General features: G+C 43.2%; 2 protein-coding genes across 3 annotated transcripts in view; both read right to left on the reverse strand.

The window, feature by feature from the left end:
• Nucleotides 1-6,930, reverse strand: part of kif20ba (kinesin family member 20Ba) — a 48,701-nt gene extending 41,771 nt beyond the window's left edge. For both annotated transcript variants that reach the window (XM_037541750.1, XM_037541749.1), the window contains exons 1-8: nucleotides 6,849-6,930; nucleotides 5,585-5,696; nucleotides 5,398-5,487; nucleotides 4,504-4,623; nucleotides 4,141-4,279; nucleotides 2,451-2,635; nucleotides 1,753-1,804; nucleotides 1,471-1,674 (exon numbers count right to left, since the gene is read on the reverse strand). In XM_037541750.1, coding sequence (XP_037397647.1) covers nucleotides 1,471-1,674; nucleotides 1,753-1,804; nucleotides 2,451-2,635; nucleotides 4,141-4,279; nucleotides 4,504-4,623; nucleotides 5,398-5,487; nucleotides 5,585-5,692 — 898 coding nt within the window. In that variant the 5' untranslated portion in view covers nucleotides 5,693-5,696; nucleotides 6,849-6,930. The remainder of the gene's footprint in view (nucleotides 1-1,470; nucleotides 1,675-1,752; nucleotides 1,805-2,450; nucleotides 2,636-4,140; nucleotides 4,280-4,503; nucleotides 4,624-5,397; nucleotides 5,488-5,584; nucleotides 5,697-6,848) is intronic.
• Nucleotides 6,931-11,803: 4,873 nt separating this feature from the next.
• Nucleotides 11,804-18,732, reverse strand: part of ankrd1a (ankyrin repeat domain 1a (cardiac muscle)) — a 14,347-nt gene continuing 7,418 nt past the window's right edge. The window contains exons 7-9 of the mRNA XM_037542243.1: nucleotides 17,763-17,861; nucleotides 15,047-15,145; nucleotides 11,804-11,966 (exon numbers count right to left, since the gene is read on the reverse strand). Of these exons, the coding sequence (XP_037398140.1) occupies nucleotides 11,868-11,966; nucleotides 15,047-15,145; nucleotides 17,763-17,861 (297 nt within the window). The 3' untranslated portion in view covers nucleotides 11,804-11,867. The remainder of the gene's footprint in view (nucleotides 11,967-15,046; nucleotides 15,146-17,762; nucleotides 17,862-18,732) is intronic.

Below are 18,732 nucleotides of genomic sequence, written 5' to 3' on the forward strand. Positions count from 1 at the left end.
ATTTCCAGACTGATAACGTCTCCCAGATTCCCACAGACATTCAAGAAGATTTTATTCTGCATCATGTTGCGAGTTTATGGTGCAGGCTCTGTTTCAGATTCCCACAGCTACTCGTTTGTTTTGTTTATTTTGATAGGGGAAAAAAAAAAAAAAAAAAAAAAAAAAGTCCTCGTCTTAAAAATAAATAAATAAAATAAATTCTACCAATCCATGGGCCAGCTGTGTTTATTTACTTCACTTAATACCTATTGTTTATTCAAAATGTAGTTTTTGCTATAACAGCAAAAATAAACAAACAAACAAACAAACAAATAAATAAAAGGCACCATACTTACACGATTCAAAAATAATTCTAAATAAAATCTTTGTTTTATATAAAAACAGAAAACATTAGCCACAGATACTGTTAAACCTCTAAATATCCCCAGTGCACAGCAAGTTTTTTTAAAACTGCCCATTTACTTGAACTATTTCTCTATTATTTGTCTATTTATTTATTTATTTAGGGCACTGTCCCATAGATCAGAGGCCATTAGTACGCTGATTGCAGTCTGGACCCAGACGCTGTCCTATGTGGACTTGGAACTAAAACCAATAAACTATGGATGGGGTGGTCCTATATTACTCAGCATAACTTTTCCAGCCTTGATGGCAGCTTTACTGGCTCGGGAGACTCAAACAATAAATATCACACATGACGCTTCTCAGCCAATCATATCTGTGCATTACGATGAGCTCTGAGACTCGAGTGAGTGACGCCACACAGGGGAGGGATGAGGAGAGAAACAGCAGTCAGAGAGGAAAGTGAGTCAGAGGGAAGTTATTCCACATGACGTGATCTAAAAAGAGGAAACTGACAGTAAATGTTGGTGAAATCTGACCGAACTGGACTTTTTTTGATGTGATATTCACTTGCTGACTGTATTAGATGTTGATATTCCTACTCGGCTACTTCAGTAAACAGTATATTGCACCGAGTCATGATGCATTACGACATTATGATGTTCCAGACCTTCGTTTGAGGAGGTTTTTCTTTGACTGGACCTTATTGAATTTTAGTTAAAGACCTCTGCCATAGATCATTGTTGTGGAAGGGTGGGAGCACACATTACATTGAAGTGTATGCTGGGAACCGTAGTACAGCTCATAGTGAAATGAGCCAATATTAATTTTAAAAATTGTAATTTTTTGCTGGCCGAATAGGATCGTGCCACGGGCCTGACTTGGTTCTACACAGTCTGTGAAATGTGCAGTTCTGGGAGCATCATACATACAGAGTTGCCCCAAAAAGTACTTGGATATTTTAAATCACTGGTAAGCTTTACCAACATTAAAGTCATTTCATAAAAAGTTTAACAAAATGATATTTTCAGAGAAAAGCACTTTTAGTGCAGCATCAATCGAATGGTAGAGTCTTTGTGCAGAAGAATGACAAATGCCACTGGGAGTAAACGCAGGAGGCTAGTTTACCTTTGATGAAGGAGTTTCCTTTGATGTCCTGGCAGAGACGCAGGTTGGTCCTCCGTGTTGCATTGCTGGGCGGCTGCTCGAGTAAATCGTGTATGTTCTCATTGTAGATCTCACAGAAGGACACCCACACGGAGAACTTGGTGTGGAGGTCCATGTCCAAACTAAGGCTCCTTTCACTCAATGATCCCTCCAATTCAGCCAACTCTGAGCCCAAAATATGTGCGGTTAGTACCAAAAAAACAAAAAGGAAAACAAACGTACAAACAAGCTGTGTCTCCGCACCTTCTAGTGTCTTGGAAGTCAACAGGCTAGTCATACTTTTCTGAGCATCATTCTAGGAGAGAGAGAAAATTAGAACGACACGCAAAATCTCAACAAACAGCTATTGAACCAAATGCAGGTTAAAAGAAGAAAAAGAAATACAGGGTGATTAAAAAAGTTAATCTGATTTCAAACTAATTCATTTCCCTGGTAAATCATTACAGATCAGTGCAGTGAGCTGTAAACGGTGTAAATGAGCATAAAGTTTATTATGTAACTGTACAAGGTCTCAGTCTGAACCTTCTCCAGCTGGACGGACGACATCAACACCACAGTCAAACTCATCCCAGACTGGACTGAGCGTGTCGGGCGTCGCTGCTCTCACGGCTCTTTCAGTGGGATTTCGGAGATCATCCAGTGCTGTGGGGCCAGCGCCGAACGCTCTGAGCTGCTGGAGCTTCACAGTTCTGACGGATTCACTCTTATTGACGTGGAGAACGCAGAACGCTTTCTGCTCAGGGGTCTCGGCTCCTCTCAGACTGAAGGAGCCAGTCAGACCCTCTATGACCCCCTCTTACAACTGGACTGCGATTGGTTCCTCGGCGCCTCACGGTTGGAAAAATATGCCGCTTTGAAATCAGAATCTTTTTGAATCACCCTGTACGGACATACTCTGGACCTTTAGCACTGCAAATTGAAAACCATGATTTCCAGCTCACCTCCTTGAGAAGTCTGAAGAGGTTGCGTTTGCTGATGGCCTCCTCGACCTGCTGCTCCCTGGTGAGCTTGAGGACGTCCTGGCACCTCTGAGGTTTTAGACTCATCTGTGTGAAGATTCGACCCTCCAGATTGCTGAAGATCATGTTCAGCGAGCGTGGCAGGATGCCCATGTCAGTCTCTGGCCCTGGAGAAACACCATTCCCTCGCATAATTTTATTTACAGTATGATAATGAACAAATGAAATTAAATAATTAAATATATTACGCTGGTTTTCGTTTAAGAGCAACGGACGCATGTGTTTGCAGTAACAATTTTCAAAACCAAATTAAACTGTAATTCCAAAAGATGTTAAATTGCACTACATCAGTTAAGGCTAAACAAGCATGCAAGTGAAAGACCATATAACAGAGGTCACTAATATGCGGACCGCGGTCCGAGTCTAGACCCAGACGTTGTCCTATGCTGACTTGAACCTATAACCGACGAACTACGGAGAATTCTTTCGTTTTGACGGGGTGGTTCTATTTTAATCAGCGCAGCTTCTCTAGCCTTTATGGTAATTTAGCAGCCCAGGAGACTCACAGACCAATCGCATGCGTCCTAAATATCACACGTGATGCTGCTCAGCCAATCAGATCAGTGCGTTACAATGAGCGCTGACACTCGAGTGAGTGACACCACACAAGGGAGGGATGAGGAGAGAAACAGCAGTCAGAGAGGAAAGTGAGTCAGAGGGAAGTTATTCCACACGACGTGATCTAAAAAGAGAAAACTGACAGTAAATGTTGTTGAAATCTGACCGAACTGGACGTTATTTGATCTGATGTTCAGTAAATGGTGTTGAAATCTGACCGAACTGGACGTTATTTGATCTGATGTTCGGTAAATGTTGTTGAAATCTGACCGAACTGGACTTTATTTGATCTGATGTTCAGTAAATGGTGTTGAAATCTGACCGAACTGGACGTTATTTGATCGGATGTTCAGTAAATGTTGTTGAAATCTGACCGAACTGGACTTTATTTGATCTGATGTTCAGTAAATGTTGTTGAAATCTGACCGAACTGGACTTTATTTGATCTGATATTCAGTAAATGGTGTTGAAATCTGACCAAACTGGACTTTATTTGATCTGATATTCAGTAAATGGTGTTGAAATCTGACCGAACTGGACTTTATTTGATGTGATATTCAGTTGTCGACTGTATAAGATGCTGATATTCCTACTCGGCTACTTCAGTAAACAGTATATGGCACCGAGTCGGGATTCAGTGTAGACATTATGATGTTCTGGACCTTCGTTTGAGGAAATTTTCATTTAAGACCCCTGCCACATAGAATGCAGCTGCAATGGATGCAATGCAATGCAATGAAACTGTCCGTTTCACTGTTTTTCAGTTGCTGCTCAAACTGTTTGAACGTCTCAGTGCTGACCAGGCTTGTTTGTAATCACTTTTACCTTACTGGTAAGGTTATTCAAACTATTTGCTAGGTGTTAGATCAACAATTACTGCAGATTTCTTTAACTTTTTGCTTATTTTAGCCAAAATATTCAATATATGGCTGAATTTTAAAAAGGCCATCTAATATTTCTCAGTAACGAAACCAAGCAAACAAAGAAAGATATAGAAGGAGAAATCATATTCAGCATTGAAAAGAAGTGACTCAATGCTGCAAAACGCACAAACCTAAAAAAGTGAAGGTCTTTCCTGCATTTGTGACTCCATATGTGAAGACCAAGGAGTTTCTTCCTTCCAGCACATCTCTAACGAGACTTTTCACTGTGCCGTCAAATATGTCTTTCTGTGAGGTATCAGGCCCAAAAACCTAAACATTGAAAGATCACAGGTTAAAACAGGACCCAAAAAAATGTTCCAATGAAAGAAATCACAAAATTACAGCCTAATTGGACCAAAAATGTTATTTAAACACAGCTGAAAATAAGTGTAAGTGTTTTTTCCCCCACAAACGTAGAAAGAGGGTGTCAAAAACAAAACCGTTGAATGTAAAACCCTTCAAAAATGTGATTTTACCGTTTCGCCTCTGTTTACCTGAGAGAACTGAAAGCGCTGTGCCGTTTGGGGAACCGACTTATCGCTCAGCCTGGCAGAGAGAGACGTCCTCGGCGCCTTAAGAAGCACCGTATCGGGAGGCTGGATGGTGACGCAGTCCTTCAGAAAAGACAAATTAATTAACACAAATGTAAAAATGTACTTAGAGTTCCTTTTAATTCTCTACAGCAACATGTGCCGTGCATAAGCCAGAGACCACCCTTCATTCACCCAACATTCAGTCGAAAATTTTACATTGTTCAGGGGATGTTTTGAGATCAGACTCAAGAAAATTCAAAAGAAATTAAGTGATAAAAACCACGAGCGTTAAAGAACACAAAGAACACGGAACTCCTAACAGCCGTGCAAGACCTGGTAGACCACTGGTACAGCGCTGAACCTGTCCCCATCAGATAAACCTACACAAATAATTACTAACTGAAAGCTTTGATCTCTGAGAGAGAGGAGAACATCAAGCTGCTTCAGATCTGAAAACATCCACGGGCGTTTCCGTCCATCCTTAAACTGTGAGGAGACCACTCAGCGCTGTGGGCCTGAAAGGATGTGTAGCTGATAGAAAGTCATTACTGAGAAAAGAAGAAGAACGGCAGAGCCGAGAAACCGACAACGGAAACCAACTTCCAAGACTAAACTTTGGACGCGCTCTGGAAGAGGGAAAAACGTCCCTGCAGATTTCTTTGAAAACCAAAGCGAGTTCCCTGAACATAGAGATGTTGAGTTTAGGTGTTGGGGCTTCTGCGTGACTGAATGTCCTGACATCACAAAACGAATAACTTGTACTTAGCGTTCGTTTTCACTGAGAATTAAACGCATGAAGTGGGGTCTCTGGTTTCTGCGTGGTGCTGCGTCATCAGTCAAACGGCTTTAACTCACCTGCGATTCTCCACTATCGAGTTCAGCCTGTGAGAACGGACGTATCCGAAGGTAGACCTGCAAAAGCTCTCTCTCCACGCCGCTAGAGTCCTTCAGAGGAAACAAAAAACAATTTATAAAATATACACAGTCTTTAAATACAGTCCTGGTATTCGCCGGGCGAATGAGGGATCACGGGTCCAGGTACCTGAGCATCTGCCATTTCGGTCAGGACTGAGTTCAGATCTCTCCTCAGGTCCTCCACAACGATCGACTCAGTCCTGGCCACCTTGTCGTTGAAGCACGATTCCATCATGGTGCTAAAACAAAACCAGAAACAAAGAGGAGCCTAAAATTTTTCGGCAGACGTGAATTCATAAATGAATGAATGAACGCCTTATTAACGCGTGGGAACGAGATCCTAATGCACGGCCACGACTTAGTAAAACTTGGGAACGAGATCCTAATGCATGGCCACGACATAGTAAGGCGTGGGAACTAGATACTAAGGCGTGGGAAGAAGTTCCTAATGCACGGCCACAACTTAGTAAGGCATGGGAACGAGATCCTAATGCGTGGCCATGACCTACTAAAGGCGTGGAAACTAGACACTAATGCATACTAAAGGCCACGACTTACTAAGGCATGGGAATAAGTTTTTAACACATGGCCACGACTTAGTAAGGTGTGGGAGGAATATCCTAATGCATGGCAACGCCCTAGTAAGGCATGCCTTACCTTTGTGGCCACAGCTTAATTATCTCGTTCCCACTTCTTAATAAATCAAGACCAGACATTATTTTTATTTATGCAAGATGTCCCCAGCAGGGCTCCGTGTACTTCAGTGACATAACGACTGAAAAGCAGCTACAAAAAAAAATAATAACCGGAGTGGGAGAAAATCGAAATCTATCAAATCCAAAAATCAGTGCAGAATTCCTCACGGACTTCCAGCGGATTCCAGCAGGAACGGCGTCCGCCAGCGCAGGGCGGGCAAAGCCGGGGACAGTCCTCTGTTCTGGACTTCAGACCGAGCTCATAAAGGAATTTATCAGACAGGACGGGAACATCTAAACATCTAACACGGAGGTTTGACGGAGCCGCTGCGCGTCGCCCGAGCGGCCAGCTGAACGCCCCAGCCCGAGTCCCCACAGCGCGCTACAGCCAAACCGACGCCAGCCGGTCAATAAGCAGCTCCCCGGCATTACCGCCCGGTTCTCCACCGCTCCCGCTGCATTTATCCGGCACGTAACGCGTTGGCGAGCCGGTCTGACAGAGGCAGCCGGCTAGCTTAGCGACGTTAGCAGGATGAGGCTAAGCTCGGCTTCTGCTGCAGCTTTTAAGGTGGAACGGAAACCTGGAAGACGGACGACCTTAAGTTCGTCACTTCAGCGGGATTTAACAGACCTGAAACAGCGCTAGTCCGCCTGTAGAGCTTGTGTTACGGCTGCGTGAGCTACTCTGCTACTTACCCGGCAGTTTCTCGGTCATAACACCGACTCGCTCAGCGGGAACTCCGGGACTCCGAGCCGCGCGTCGCTCCGCGAACCGCCGCGGTCTTCTGTTCAAATCCCGCCAATCAGAGAAAAGAGGCGTGTGACAGGACCAGCGCGCATGCGCATTCTGTAACGTTTGCGCACATATCTGCATGTATGAAAGAAAGAAAGAAAGAAAGAAGGAAAGAAAGAAAGAAAGAAAGAAATTATGAAACTAAGAAGGAAAGAAAAAAAGAGAAAAAAATGAAGAAAAGAAAAAAGAAAGAAAGAAAGAAAGTAATAAAGTAATAAAGAAAGTAAGAAATGATGAAACTAAGAAGGAAAGAAAGAAATAAAAAAGAAAGACAGAAATGTTCCTAACAAGCTTTTTTAAGCAACATGAAATAATCTACTCAGACGTCGACGTATGTTAACAGAACAGCAAAAAACTTACGAACACAGCAGCTTAAAACCATGATTTCAAATATATACTCAAATAAATTCAACAGGCTGAGTACAATTTAGAAAATAAGCCTAATTTAGTGTCTAATAAACTGGGCCTGATCTGGCTCAGACATGGCCCATGTGAGGTGAGTATATGGTAAATTTCTTTGACCTGGATTCGGCCCATATATGGTGGCCCTGCGGCTGGGTTGAGGCAGCCAGACTCACCCTGCGTCAACGCCGTACCTCAAGGCATGTGGGCCGTAAGAGAACTGCAGATGTGGGCCAAAAATTCATTGCTACCTGAGCTAATGATAAGTCTAGTTTTATAGTTGTGCAACTTAGTAGTAATTTGAGTGGATTAGTAGTAATTTTTTACATTTCGGTGTGATTGAATGGTTTAGATGTAAGATGTGGTTTGGTGTGAAATGCTCTGGCCTAGAGAACCTGTATATCCACGTAGAAGAGAGTGAAAGTGAAAGAATCGTCTAGACGGAGAGCGATGCTGAAATGGTTCGTGATCACAGAGTTTGGGGTTTCCAACCGAAGACAGTTAACTTCAAGGTACTTCTTCAGCCCAGCAAGGCCGTCTTCCTCAGAAATGGGGTCTCAGCTGTCTCCCGCGGCAACACAAACAGATGAACCTGCTTTTCTTTGGGTTCTCAGGCATGAAAGATGTCAAATGGCAGTAGGCTTTTAAAATGAGCTTTCAGGTCATAGATCATTTCAATAATTTAATTATAACTAATGTCTGTGTGTGTGTGTGTGTGTGTGTGTGTGTGTGCGTGAGTGGGCAACCCCGAACGTGTTACGGTTGAATTAGTTTGTGTATGAAAGGCTGTGGCCTGGAGAAACACACACAATTCTGTTTATCCATACAGTATATTACAAATGTAGCACACACACCGATCAGCCATAACGTTCTGACCACCTCCTTGTTTCTACGCTCACTGTCCACTTTATCAGCTCCACTTACTGTATAGCTGCACTCTGTAGTTCTACAGTTACAGACTGTAGTCCATCTGTTTCTCTGATACTCTGTTACCCTGTTCTTCAGTGGTCAGGACCCCCATGGACCCTCACAGAGCAGGTACTATTTGGGTGGTGGATCATTCTCAGCACTGTAGTAACACTGACGTGGTGGTGGTGTGTTAGTGTGTGTTGCGCTGGTCTGAGTGGATCAGACACAGCAGTCCTGTGGGCAGCGTCCTGTGACCACTTTTTTATTTCACTTTTACCTAAAATCTGGTTCTATGGAGCCACAACAGGGCAGTTAAAGAGCTGCATGCAGGTCCGGAGCCACATGTTGCCGACCCCTAAATTAGTCTGAAATCAGTGTAGAACATTAAGAATTGTCGCTACTGAACGACGTATTTTCTATAATTAAGTACAACTTTTTTGTGTTTTAATGAAAAATATCATAATTTTAGGTCAACTGTTCAGAGCTTCTTCCGGGTTCTCCGGTTTCCTCCCACAGTCCAAAGACATGCAGTCAGGCCAGTTGGATGTGGTAAATTGCCCCTAGGTGTGATTGTGTATGGCTGTCTGTCTGCCCTGCGATGGACTGGCGACCTGTCCAGGGTGTGTCCTGCCTTCCACCCAATGACCACTGGGATAGGCTCCAGCACCCCCCGCGACCCTGAGGGAGAAGCGGCTGTGTGTGTGTGTGTGTGTGTTCAGAGCTTTTCTAGCCATATACTGGCATTTTTGAGTTCTGCTCAAAATGAGCTAAAATGGTCCTTACAGAAACCGTCACTACTGAAACAATTGGCAAAGTGGTAGATGTGGTTTTAGCTTTGAACCACACACACATCATCCATTTACATTTACGGCATGTGGCAGACGCGCTTATCCAGAGCGGCTTACAATTTGATCATTTTTACACAGGTAGGCGAAGGCGGTGTTGGGAGTCTTGCCCAAGGACTCATTGGTATAGTGTAGGGAGCTTACCCAGGTGGGGATTGAACCCCAGTCTACAGCGTAGAAGGCTGAGGTGTTTTCCGCTTATCCTTCTGGGTCGTGGCGGGGGGTGGGGGTGGGGGGTTGCAGGTGGAAGGCTAACCCTAAGGCTAAACCTAACCCTGGATTGGTTGCCAGTCCACCGCAGGGCAGACAGACAGACACATACATCCAAACATACATCTAGGGACAATTTACCATCTTCAATTCGCCTGACTTCTTGTCTTTGGACTGTGGGAGGACACCCACACAGACACAGGGAGAACATGCGCACTCCACACAGAAAGGACTCCGGCCGCCCGGCTGGGGAATCAAACCCAGGCCCTTCTTGCTGTGAGGCGACAGCGCCACCCACTGTGCCGTCCCAACTTTGATCCAATTTGATAGAATGACCGATTTAAGTTTGCTCTCTGAAGAGGACGTGTGACTTATTATAACTTCGAAAATCAACAAAACATGACATTTACATCCGCATACAACTGTGGAAATATTATAATGTGATGTTCGTAATGAATATGTAAACGTTTAGAAAGTTCTGGTTGAACTGGATGCACTACTGCTATGAACAAGTGCGTAGAATGTAGGGTGCAAAACTTTTCCAATTCCTGGCTCTATTTCTAGTCTGAAACTCTAACACACTGGAATGAAGGATCCTGCTGCGTTCATAGCAATCTAACACTTCTGTTCCAGCTAATCAAGCTCACGGTTCTCCTTAATCAACTGGAATATTAGCTGCAGGTGTGTTAGATCAATGGTTGGAGCCAGAGCTCAGCAGGTGGGTGACCTTCAGTGTGGAGGGACCCCCACCTAGACAAAGCGCTACGAGCCAGATTATAATAAGACACCTGAACACGACCAAGACACGAACAAAAAAAAGCTTTGCCATTTCCAAGCAACCGAGTGAAACAAGTTTATTCACATATAAATCAATAAATTACTGTAACCAAAAATCAATGCATCTCAATAGGAAAAGTAAAAACAGACGTCTTTGTCCGTTAAGCAATGTACAGTCAACAGACCATGTGCGCATAAAATGATTCCAGAGACTTTCCGAAGCTGCCGACTCAAATGCGACTTCTCTGAAAAGTAGAGAGTCACTGGGTAGATATACGGAAGATGCTGGATTGGATTGAATATCAGAAGGGAAAAAAAACAAACAAATCCAGTCGGATTCTGTAACAAACCTAGCCTGAAAGTGTTTGTAGCAAGTAAATCAGAAGCCTAACGTTAAAGGGGAACTCAACACTTCTTGTAATTAAACGTTTAACATGTGAGCACAGTCATCATGTCAAGCCAGAGTGCTCTTTTCTAGAAAAACTTACTGACTCGGCACCGTTTACAGTGGTGGTGATAGGAACCAGACGTCTACAAATACGTTATGCGATGCCTGAAGCATTCTTTTTATGATAGTTTTGTGGAAATTTGTGATTTTGGTCTAAAATCTATATGTATATATATTAATAAAAAAGACATTCATGGTGTAGAAGTGCATGCAGGACACTGTAAGGCAAAACAGTCCCCCAAAAACTTTTGGAAGGTAAATAAAATGGATATATTTGCATTGTAGACATCAAGACTCCTGGTTCCTATCAGCACCACTGTAAAGAATATCTGAATCAGTGAGTTGCTCTATAACGAAGCACTTCATATTAAAAAAACTGAATGATGTCGTTTACATCTCAATGACTGATTTATACAGACACTTTGAAACACCAGAGGAATTCCCCTTTAATAATCCATGCTGTTGGTCATGTATTGTTTCCAGTAGGACTCGTGTTTTGACTTAAGTGCTTTGCTAAGGATGAAAATGATTAGATGGTTATCAATATCAGAAGATACTCAAGGTTTCAGTATCAGAGTCGGAAAGGAAGCAGTGGTTTAGGGCCATCTCTCCTCAAAAGGCCTATGTTCTCTGTCCATCATCTGTTTCACTACTGCATATAACTCATCGCTGCTGTCGGAGGAAAACCTCATACCTGCCTTTTTTTGTCGTTTTTCAGTTTTTGACATCATTTGAAAATACCTGTTGTTCTTTATGTTGTGTGTAAATTTCAGGATGAATGGACCAGAGGAAATGGCTCAAAATGACCTGGAAAGACGTCTGGTTCCATTGACCTACATTAAAAGTAAAGTAGGTTTTTCCTTTCTCCTGTAAAGTTACAATTTCGGAGATATGAGGTTTTCTTCGGATAACAGCGTCATGCTCTGACAGTGAGTTGGCGCAAAATAAAGTCAAGAAATTACATTCGAAGGAGCGCCAAACCCAATTTTCGTCAGCTGCTCTCATAATTCTGATAATTCTCCATCATTCAAACAATATTTACAAATACATTCTCACGGCTTCGGTTGCCGAATTGCCAGCAATCAGTGTCCAGCGTTCAGTCCACATTCAGTGTTTCTCAAATACAAAGCATTTCACAGATTTAATAAAAAGGTCAATGCTCTCTCTCTCTCTCTCTCTCTCTCTCTCTCTCTCTCTGTGTCTTTAACTCTCTCTCTCTCTCTCTCTCTCTCTCTCTGTGTCTTTAACTCTCTCTCTCTCTCTCTCTCTCTCTCTCTCTCTCTCTCTCTCTCTCTCTCTCTCTCTCTCTCTCTCTCTCTCTCTCTCTCTCTCTATTGAGTTGGAGAAGCTGCGTCCTCTTTAAAGTTACACAGTATGTTTTTAGCCCCGTTCTGCCACACGAAAAGACTCTCCATCGGTGTCTTTCCATCCTAAAAACAGAGAGAAAATATCACCATTTTAATAATGTAATAATTTATATATACACACACATTCACCGGCTGTTCAGTTGCTGGTTAACACAAATAGCTACTCAGCCAATCACACGGCCGCAGCTCACTGCATTCAGGCGTGTAGAGGTGGTCAAGACGACTTGCTGAAGTGCAGACCGAGCATCAGAACGGGGAAGAAAGGGGATTTAAGGGACTTTGAACGTGGCGTGGTTGTTGGTGCCAGACGGGCTGGTCTGAGTATTTCAGAAACTGCTGATCTGCTGGGATTTTCACGCACAACCATCTCTAGGGTTTACAGAGAACGGTCAGAGAAAGAGGAAATATCCAGTGAGCGGTCAGTTGTGTGGACGAAAATGCCTTGTTGATGTGAGAGGTCAGAGGAGAACGGGCAGACTGGTTCCAGATGATAGAAAGACAACAGGAACTCAAATAACCAACCAGAATCTCTGAGGAACGTTTCCAACACCTGAACACTTGAAAGTCTGCCATGAAGAATTAAAGCAGTTCTGAAGGAAAAAGGGGGTCCAGCCTTTTACTAGCAGTGGCCAGTGAGCGTGTATGTGTATATATATATATACATATGTATGTATGTATGTATGTAATTCAAAAGAATGCAATGGAAATACTCGTCTGCTTTGGCCATTTGAGTGAATCACTTTTACGCCCATTTTTCATATATTTTTTACATTTTAGCTGAGATGTAAACAAAGTCATTCAGTGTTTTCATATGAAATGGTTAATTGTGGAGAACATTTTTGCTCAGATAACATCATAGTGAGCTAGAACCGGTGTAAACTATGTGTGAACACTGTAAGCAGAACACTTCCCTCCACTGTTTAAACAGTAGGATGGTTCTTCACGTTCACTTTGGACGTCTGGTTCCTATCACCACCAATGCAAACAACTCGTACGTTTGTCATGGAACCATGAACGCTCCAAGAGCTCTGCATGATTAAAGGCTTCTTTGCATCATGAATGGTTCTTCAGCTTGATGGAGAATGCGCTTTAGATGGTTCTAAATCGAACCTTTTTGAAAAAGGTTCCAAATAGCACCAAAAATGGGTGCTTCTATAGTGTCAAGCTTGACATTGTCACACTTGCAGAACCGTTTTTGGTGCTATTAGGAACTCTTTTCGAGAAGGGTCTATGCACAACCGTATAGAACCATGTAGAACTATATTACCCATCAACCTGAAGAACCCTTTCACTATGCAAAGAGCCTTTTAATCATGCACAGGGTTCTTTGAGTGTTCATGTTTTCATACAGAACCATTTTATTAGTGAAGAACTCTTGAAGAACCCTGTTTTGAAGAGTTTAGAACAGAGCGTTTCACATCAATCTACTCTGAACGACTTTGTTTACATCTTAACTGCTTAATTATGCAGACCTTTTGGGAAGTTGATGTAATTCCCCTTTAAGCTTGTAGGGACAAAGGAGTGTCCGCTTGGAATGAATAAACTGGCCACTTCATAAAACAAACAAACAAACAAACAAACAAACAAACAAGTAAAAGCTCTACAATCTTCCTTCTGTCACCAAACTTTTGGAGTTCTCATGTCAGCACCTGAACAGCCAACAGAGGTCACTATGAGCCCAGTCAACATCACAGTGAGCTAGAACCAGCGTAAACTGTGTGTAGGAGAACACTTCCCTTCACTGTTTAAACAGTAGGATGGTTCTTTAAGGGTTCTTTAGTAAAGGCAAAGGCTCTATTTAGAGCCATGAGTTCTGTATAGAACCGTTTCATGCTAAAATGGTTTTATGTAGCACCAAAAATGTTCTTCTATTGTTATGATGCTTTTAACGATAGAGGAACCCTTTTTGATGTTATAACCATGGAACCGTTTCATGCTCATGGTGAAATGGTTCCTCAGATTGATGGAGTAGTAGAACCTTTCTGAAAATGCTTTTATATAGCACCGAGAAAGGGGTTTTGCTATTGTTCCAAGCTTGACATCACAGTAGTAGAACGCTTTTTGGTGCTTTATAGAACCATTTTCAAAAAGGTTCTATATACGACCCTATACAACACGTTCTCCATCAATCTCAAGAACCATTTCACTATGAGCATGAAATGGTTCAAGATAGAAATTGTGGTTCTAAATAGAGCCAATGCTGTAACTAAAGAACCCTTGGAGAACCACCTGTTTTAAGTGTGTATAGATCTGCTAAAAGTAGTGGGCTTTGTTAAAACTGACCTCCAAAAGCACTACCGGTCATCTTTGACTGCCCTTCACATTTGAATTCAATTCACTTTATTTATAGACCGATCAGGCAGAACGTTCTGACCACCTCCTTGTTTCTACGCTCACTGTCCAGTTTATCAGCTCCACTGACCGTATAGCTGCACTCTGTAGTTCTACAGTTACAGACTGTAGTCCATCTGTTTCTCTGATACTCTGTTACCCTGTTCTTCAGTGGTCAGGACCTCTATGGACCCTCACAGAGCAGGTACTACTTGGGTGGTGGGTCATTCTCAGCATTCTCTGACGTGGTGGTGGTGTGTTAGTGTGTGTTGTGCTGGTCTGAGTGGATCAGACACAGCAGTGCTGCTGGAACTGAGAATAGCCCACCAACCAAAAACTAGACTAGAGGATGACCAACACAAACTGAGCAGCAGCAGATGAGCTGTCGTCTCTGACTTTACATCTACAAGGTGGACCGACAAGGTAGGAGTGTCTAACAGAGTGGACAGTGAGTGGACACAGTGTTTAAAAACTCCAGCAGCACTGCTGTGTCTGATCCACTCAGACCAGCACAACACACACTAACACACCACCACCACGTCACCTCGTTACTGCAGTTCTGAGAATGATCCACCACCCAAATAGTACCTGCTCTGTGAGGGTCCATGGGGGTCCTGACCACTGAAGAACAGGGTAACAGAGTATCAGAGAAACAGATGGACTACAGTCTGTAACTGTAGAACTACAGAGTCCAGCTATACAGTAAGTGGAGCTGATAAAGTGGACAGTGAGTGGAGAAACAAGGAGGTGGTCAAGATGCTCTGGTACTTTTTAAAGTGCACGTTTGTACATTTTCCACCATCTGGACTCACGTTGTTTTTGGTCTTCATGCTGGCCCCGTACATCAGCAGCAGCTGGATCATTTTGAACCTGTTGATCCTCACCGCATCGTGCAGGGGTGTGTCTCCGTCCTGCATAGACACACAGCAGTAATGCAGCCAAAGTTGGTGAACTGGTGAAAGTGAAAGCAAGCTAGCATGTCACCTACAGAGGAAACACAGCTGCACTTTTTAATGCACAATTAATGTCGGTTTATTAGATTTAACAAATAAAAACATGTAAGTTACCACAGGGGGCAGTCGTGGGCTGGAGGTTAGGGAACCGGCCCTGTGACCGGAAGGTTGCCGGTTCAATCCCCAGCACCATCAGTCCATGATTCAAGTGTTCTTGAGCAAGACACCTAACCCCCAACTGCTCCCCAGGCGCCGTGGATAGGGCTGCCCATCGCTCCGGGCAAGTGTGCTCACTGCCCCCTAGTGTGTGTGTGTTCACTAGTGTGTATGTGGTGTTTCACTTCATGGATGGGTTAAATGCGGAGGTGGAATTTCCCTGGTTGTGGGATCAAAAAAGTATCACTTAACTTAAAAGGTTTTGGCACATTTTAAATGTATATTTATATTTTTTAAATGTATATTTATATTTTTTAAATGTATATTTGCATATGAATGTATTTATTTATCATTTTTGGAAACAAAATAAGATGATTGGGTGACACTTGAAAAGGAAGGCATGCCCGCTCCAGGTAAGGGGAAAGGACTTGCCCCAGGTGGAGGAGTTTAAGTATCTCAGGGTCTTGTTGACGAGTGATGGGAAGAGGGATGGTGAGATCGGCCGCAGGCTGGGACAGGCAGCGGTCACTGTACCGGACTGTAGTGGTGAAGAGGGAGCTGAGCCGTAAAGGCGAAGCTCTTTGTTAACAAGTCGGTCTACATCCTGACCCACACCTGTGGTCATGAGCTGTGGGTAAGGACCGAAAGAATGAGATCCCGAATACAAGCGGCGGAAATGAGCCTCTTCTCAGGGTGGCGGCTACACTCTATTCCATAGAGTGAGGAGCTCGGTCATCTGGGAGGAGCTCGGAGTAGAGCCGCTACTCCTCCACATTGAGAGGAGCCAGTTGAGGTGGTTTGGGCATCTGATTCGGATGCCCCCTGGACGCCTCCCAGTCGGGGTGCACCAGGCACAGCCTACTGGGATAAGACCCTGTGGTGGTCCTAGAACCCGCTGGAGAGATTACATCTCCAAGTTGGCCTGAGAGCGGCTTGGGTCCCCTGGGAATGAGCTGGAGGAAGTTGCGGGGGACAGGGTCGTCGGGGATTCTCTGCTCTCCCAACTGTGACCCTATCTGGACTAAACGGTTAGCGACGATGAGGGTGACACTTTATTTTGAGCGGTCATTTTAAATGAAGCAAACAGTCAGCAGGCTCTCAGTAACACGTCGGAAGCATATGCTGTCGGAAACCTTGTGTGTCCATTTTTTGTCAGTTTTCAGTTTTTAAGATAATTTGAAAACGCCTGTTGTTCTTTACACGGTCTCTTAATTTCATGAAGAACGGACCAAAAGAAACGGCCTGAAATGGCTTGGAAAGACGTCTGGTTCCATTGACTTTCATTAAGAGTAAAGTAGGTTTTTCCCTTCTCCTGTAAAGTCACCGTTTTAGAGACGCCAGGTTTTCTTCTGACAACAGCAACATTGTTTTGGGTTGAGGTTAGGGTTAGAATTAGGATCAGGGCCAGGATGAGGGTTAGGATTAGGGCCAGGGCTAGGATTAGGTGTTGGGTCAAGGTTAATGTTAGGATTAGGGTCAGGGTGAGAGTTAGGATTAGGTTTTGGGTTGAGGTTAAGGTTAGGATTAGGATTAGGGCCAAGGTGAGGGTTAGGATTAGGGCCAGGGCTAGGGTTAGGTTTTGAGTTGAGATTAAGGTTAGGATTAGGATTAGGGCCAGGGTGAGGGTTAGCATTAGGGTTTGGGTTGATATTTAAGATTAGGATTAGGGCCAGGGTTAGGATTAAGGTTGAAGTTAAGGTCAGGACGAGGATTATGGCCAGGTTGAGGGTTACGATTAGAGTTTGGGTTGAGATTAAAGTTATGATTAGGATCAGGGCCAGGGTGAGGGTTATAATTAGGTTTTGAGTTGAGGTTGAGGTTAAGATTAGGATTAGGGCCAGGATTAGGTGTTGGGTAAGGTTTGTAAGGTTATTTTTGTGTAATGGAAGTATCAAATTAACAAAACATCTACTTACATCTAAGTAACGTATCAACAGAACATCTACAAGATATTTACTTCAGTGTATTCATATTCAATGTTTCACTAGTGCTGCTCCACTGCTGTAGATGTGTTGCTGAAAATCTGTTAAGAGTTTATTAATCATCTACAAAGGACGTCACTTAGGAGCCCTGAAATGCTCAGAAATGGCCTTGCAATAGTCTTTAGGTTCACCATCAGCCTCTCTAAAGGAGGCCTAAAGTGATGGTGGATCCAGCTTGTCTATATACTCATTTACATTTATGGCATTTGGCTGACACTCTTATCCAGAGCGACTTACAATTTGATCATTTTGCACAGGTAGACCAAGCTGGTGTTAGGAGTCTTGCCCAAGGGCCCTTATTGGTATAGTGTAGGTTGCTTGCCCAGGTGGGGATTGAACCCCAGTCTACAGCGTAGAAGGCAAAGGTGTTAACCACTAACCAACCACCATATACGCTTCACTTTATCATGTGTTTGAAGTTTGTTCTGATCTCTTACCCTGTCTTTAGCGCCGATGTCCGCGCCGCAGTGGATGAGATGCTCCGCACACTCGTAATGGCCAGTCCTGACCGCTACATGGAGTGGAGTGCTATATAGCTGCAAACACACAGAGCCAACTTCTGCTTAGTCCACCACTGAGTGAGCTCAATGCATTCACTTGGCCTATAGATTTAGATCTAGTTGGTCAGAAAATAACCTATACCAGATTGAACGCATGACTGTTGGGCCTATTTCTAGGCTTACAGATAGTCCAGAGTATAATTAGCAGTCTATATTGTATTTAAGGGTACATGCCTTGAATTGACTTGATTCAAAAATATATTACAACAATACAATTATGGCTTATTTTATGTCTTTCAGTTTCTTTCATTTTGGCTATGACTGTGTCAGTGTTGGGGGCATTGGTAGGCCAGTTTTAATGGGGGTTAAAGCCTAATGTTATATGCATGATACCCAGTGATGGACGAAGTACACAAACAATGTACTCGAGTTAAAGTAGAGACCCCAAGGTAAATATCACTCCAGTAAAAATAGACGTTTCTCCCTTTAGACCTCCACTTGAGTAAAAGTACTAAAGTATTTCCCTTCAAATGTACTTAAGTATAAAGTAAAAGTACTAAAAGAGGAATTCTGGCTCTGATGTCCTGTTATCATTTTTATAACCAGACTGGCTTCATGAACTCATTTCAGGTGAAAGTCCTCCAGCGTCTCTCTTGGTAAACCAGTCTTTTAATAGAACGTCATTAATTAGTGACGCTGACGTCTATTAAAATGATCAGAAGCACAAAACACTGAAGGTAAACAGTTTCCATCAGGGAGAACCGAGTGGCTCTGAAATCACTTTTTACACACAAGCAAAGTTTCAGTTTCAGATTTCTTTACAACTTAGTTCCAAGTTTAAGTTGAATAAAAACTGGCTTTAAACTCAGGATCACAGATGAGCTCCTTTACTATGTTGATCTGTAGG

The sequence above is a fragment of the Pygocentrus nattereri genome, chromosome 10 (genome assembly GCF_015220715.1).
Source record: "Pygocentrus nattereri isolate fPygNat1 chromosome 10, fPygNat1.pri, whole genome shotgun sequence".
NCBI classification, from domain to species: domain Eukaryota; kingdom Metazoa; phylum Chordata; class Actinopteri; order Characiformes; family Serrasalmidae; genus Pygocentrus; species Pygocentrus nattereri.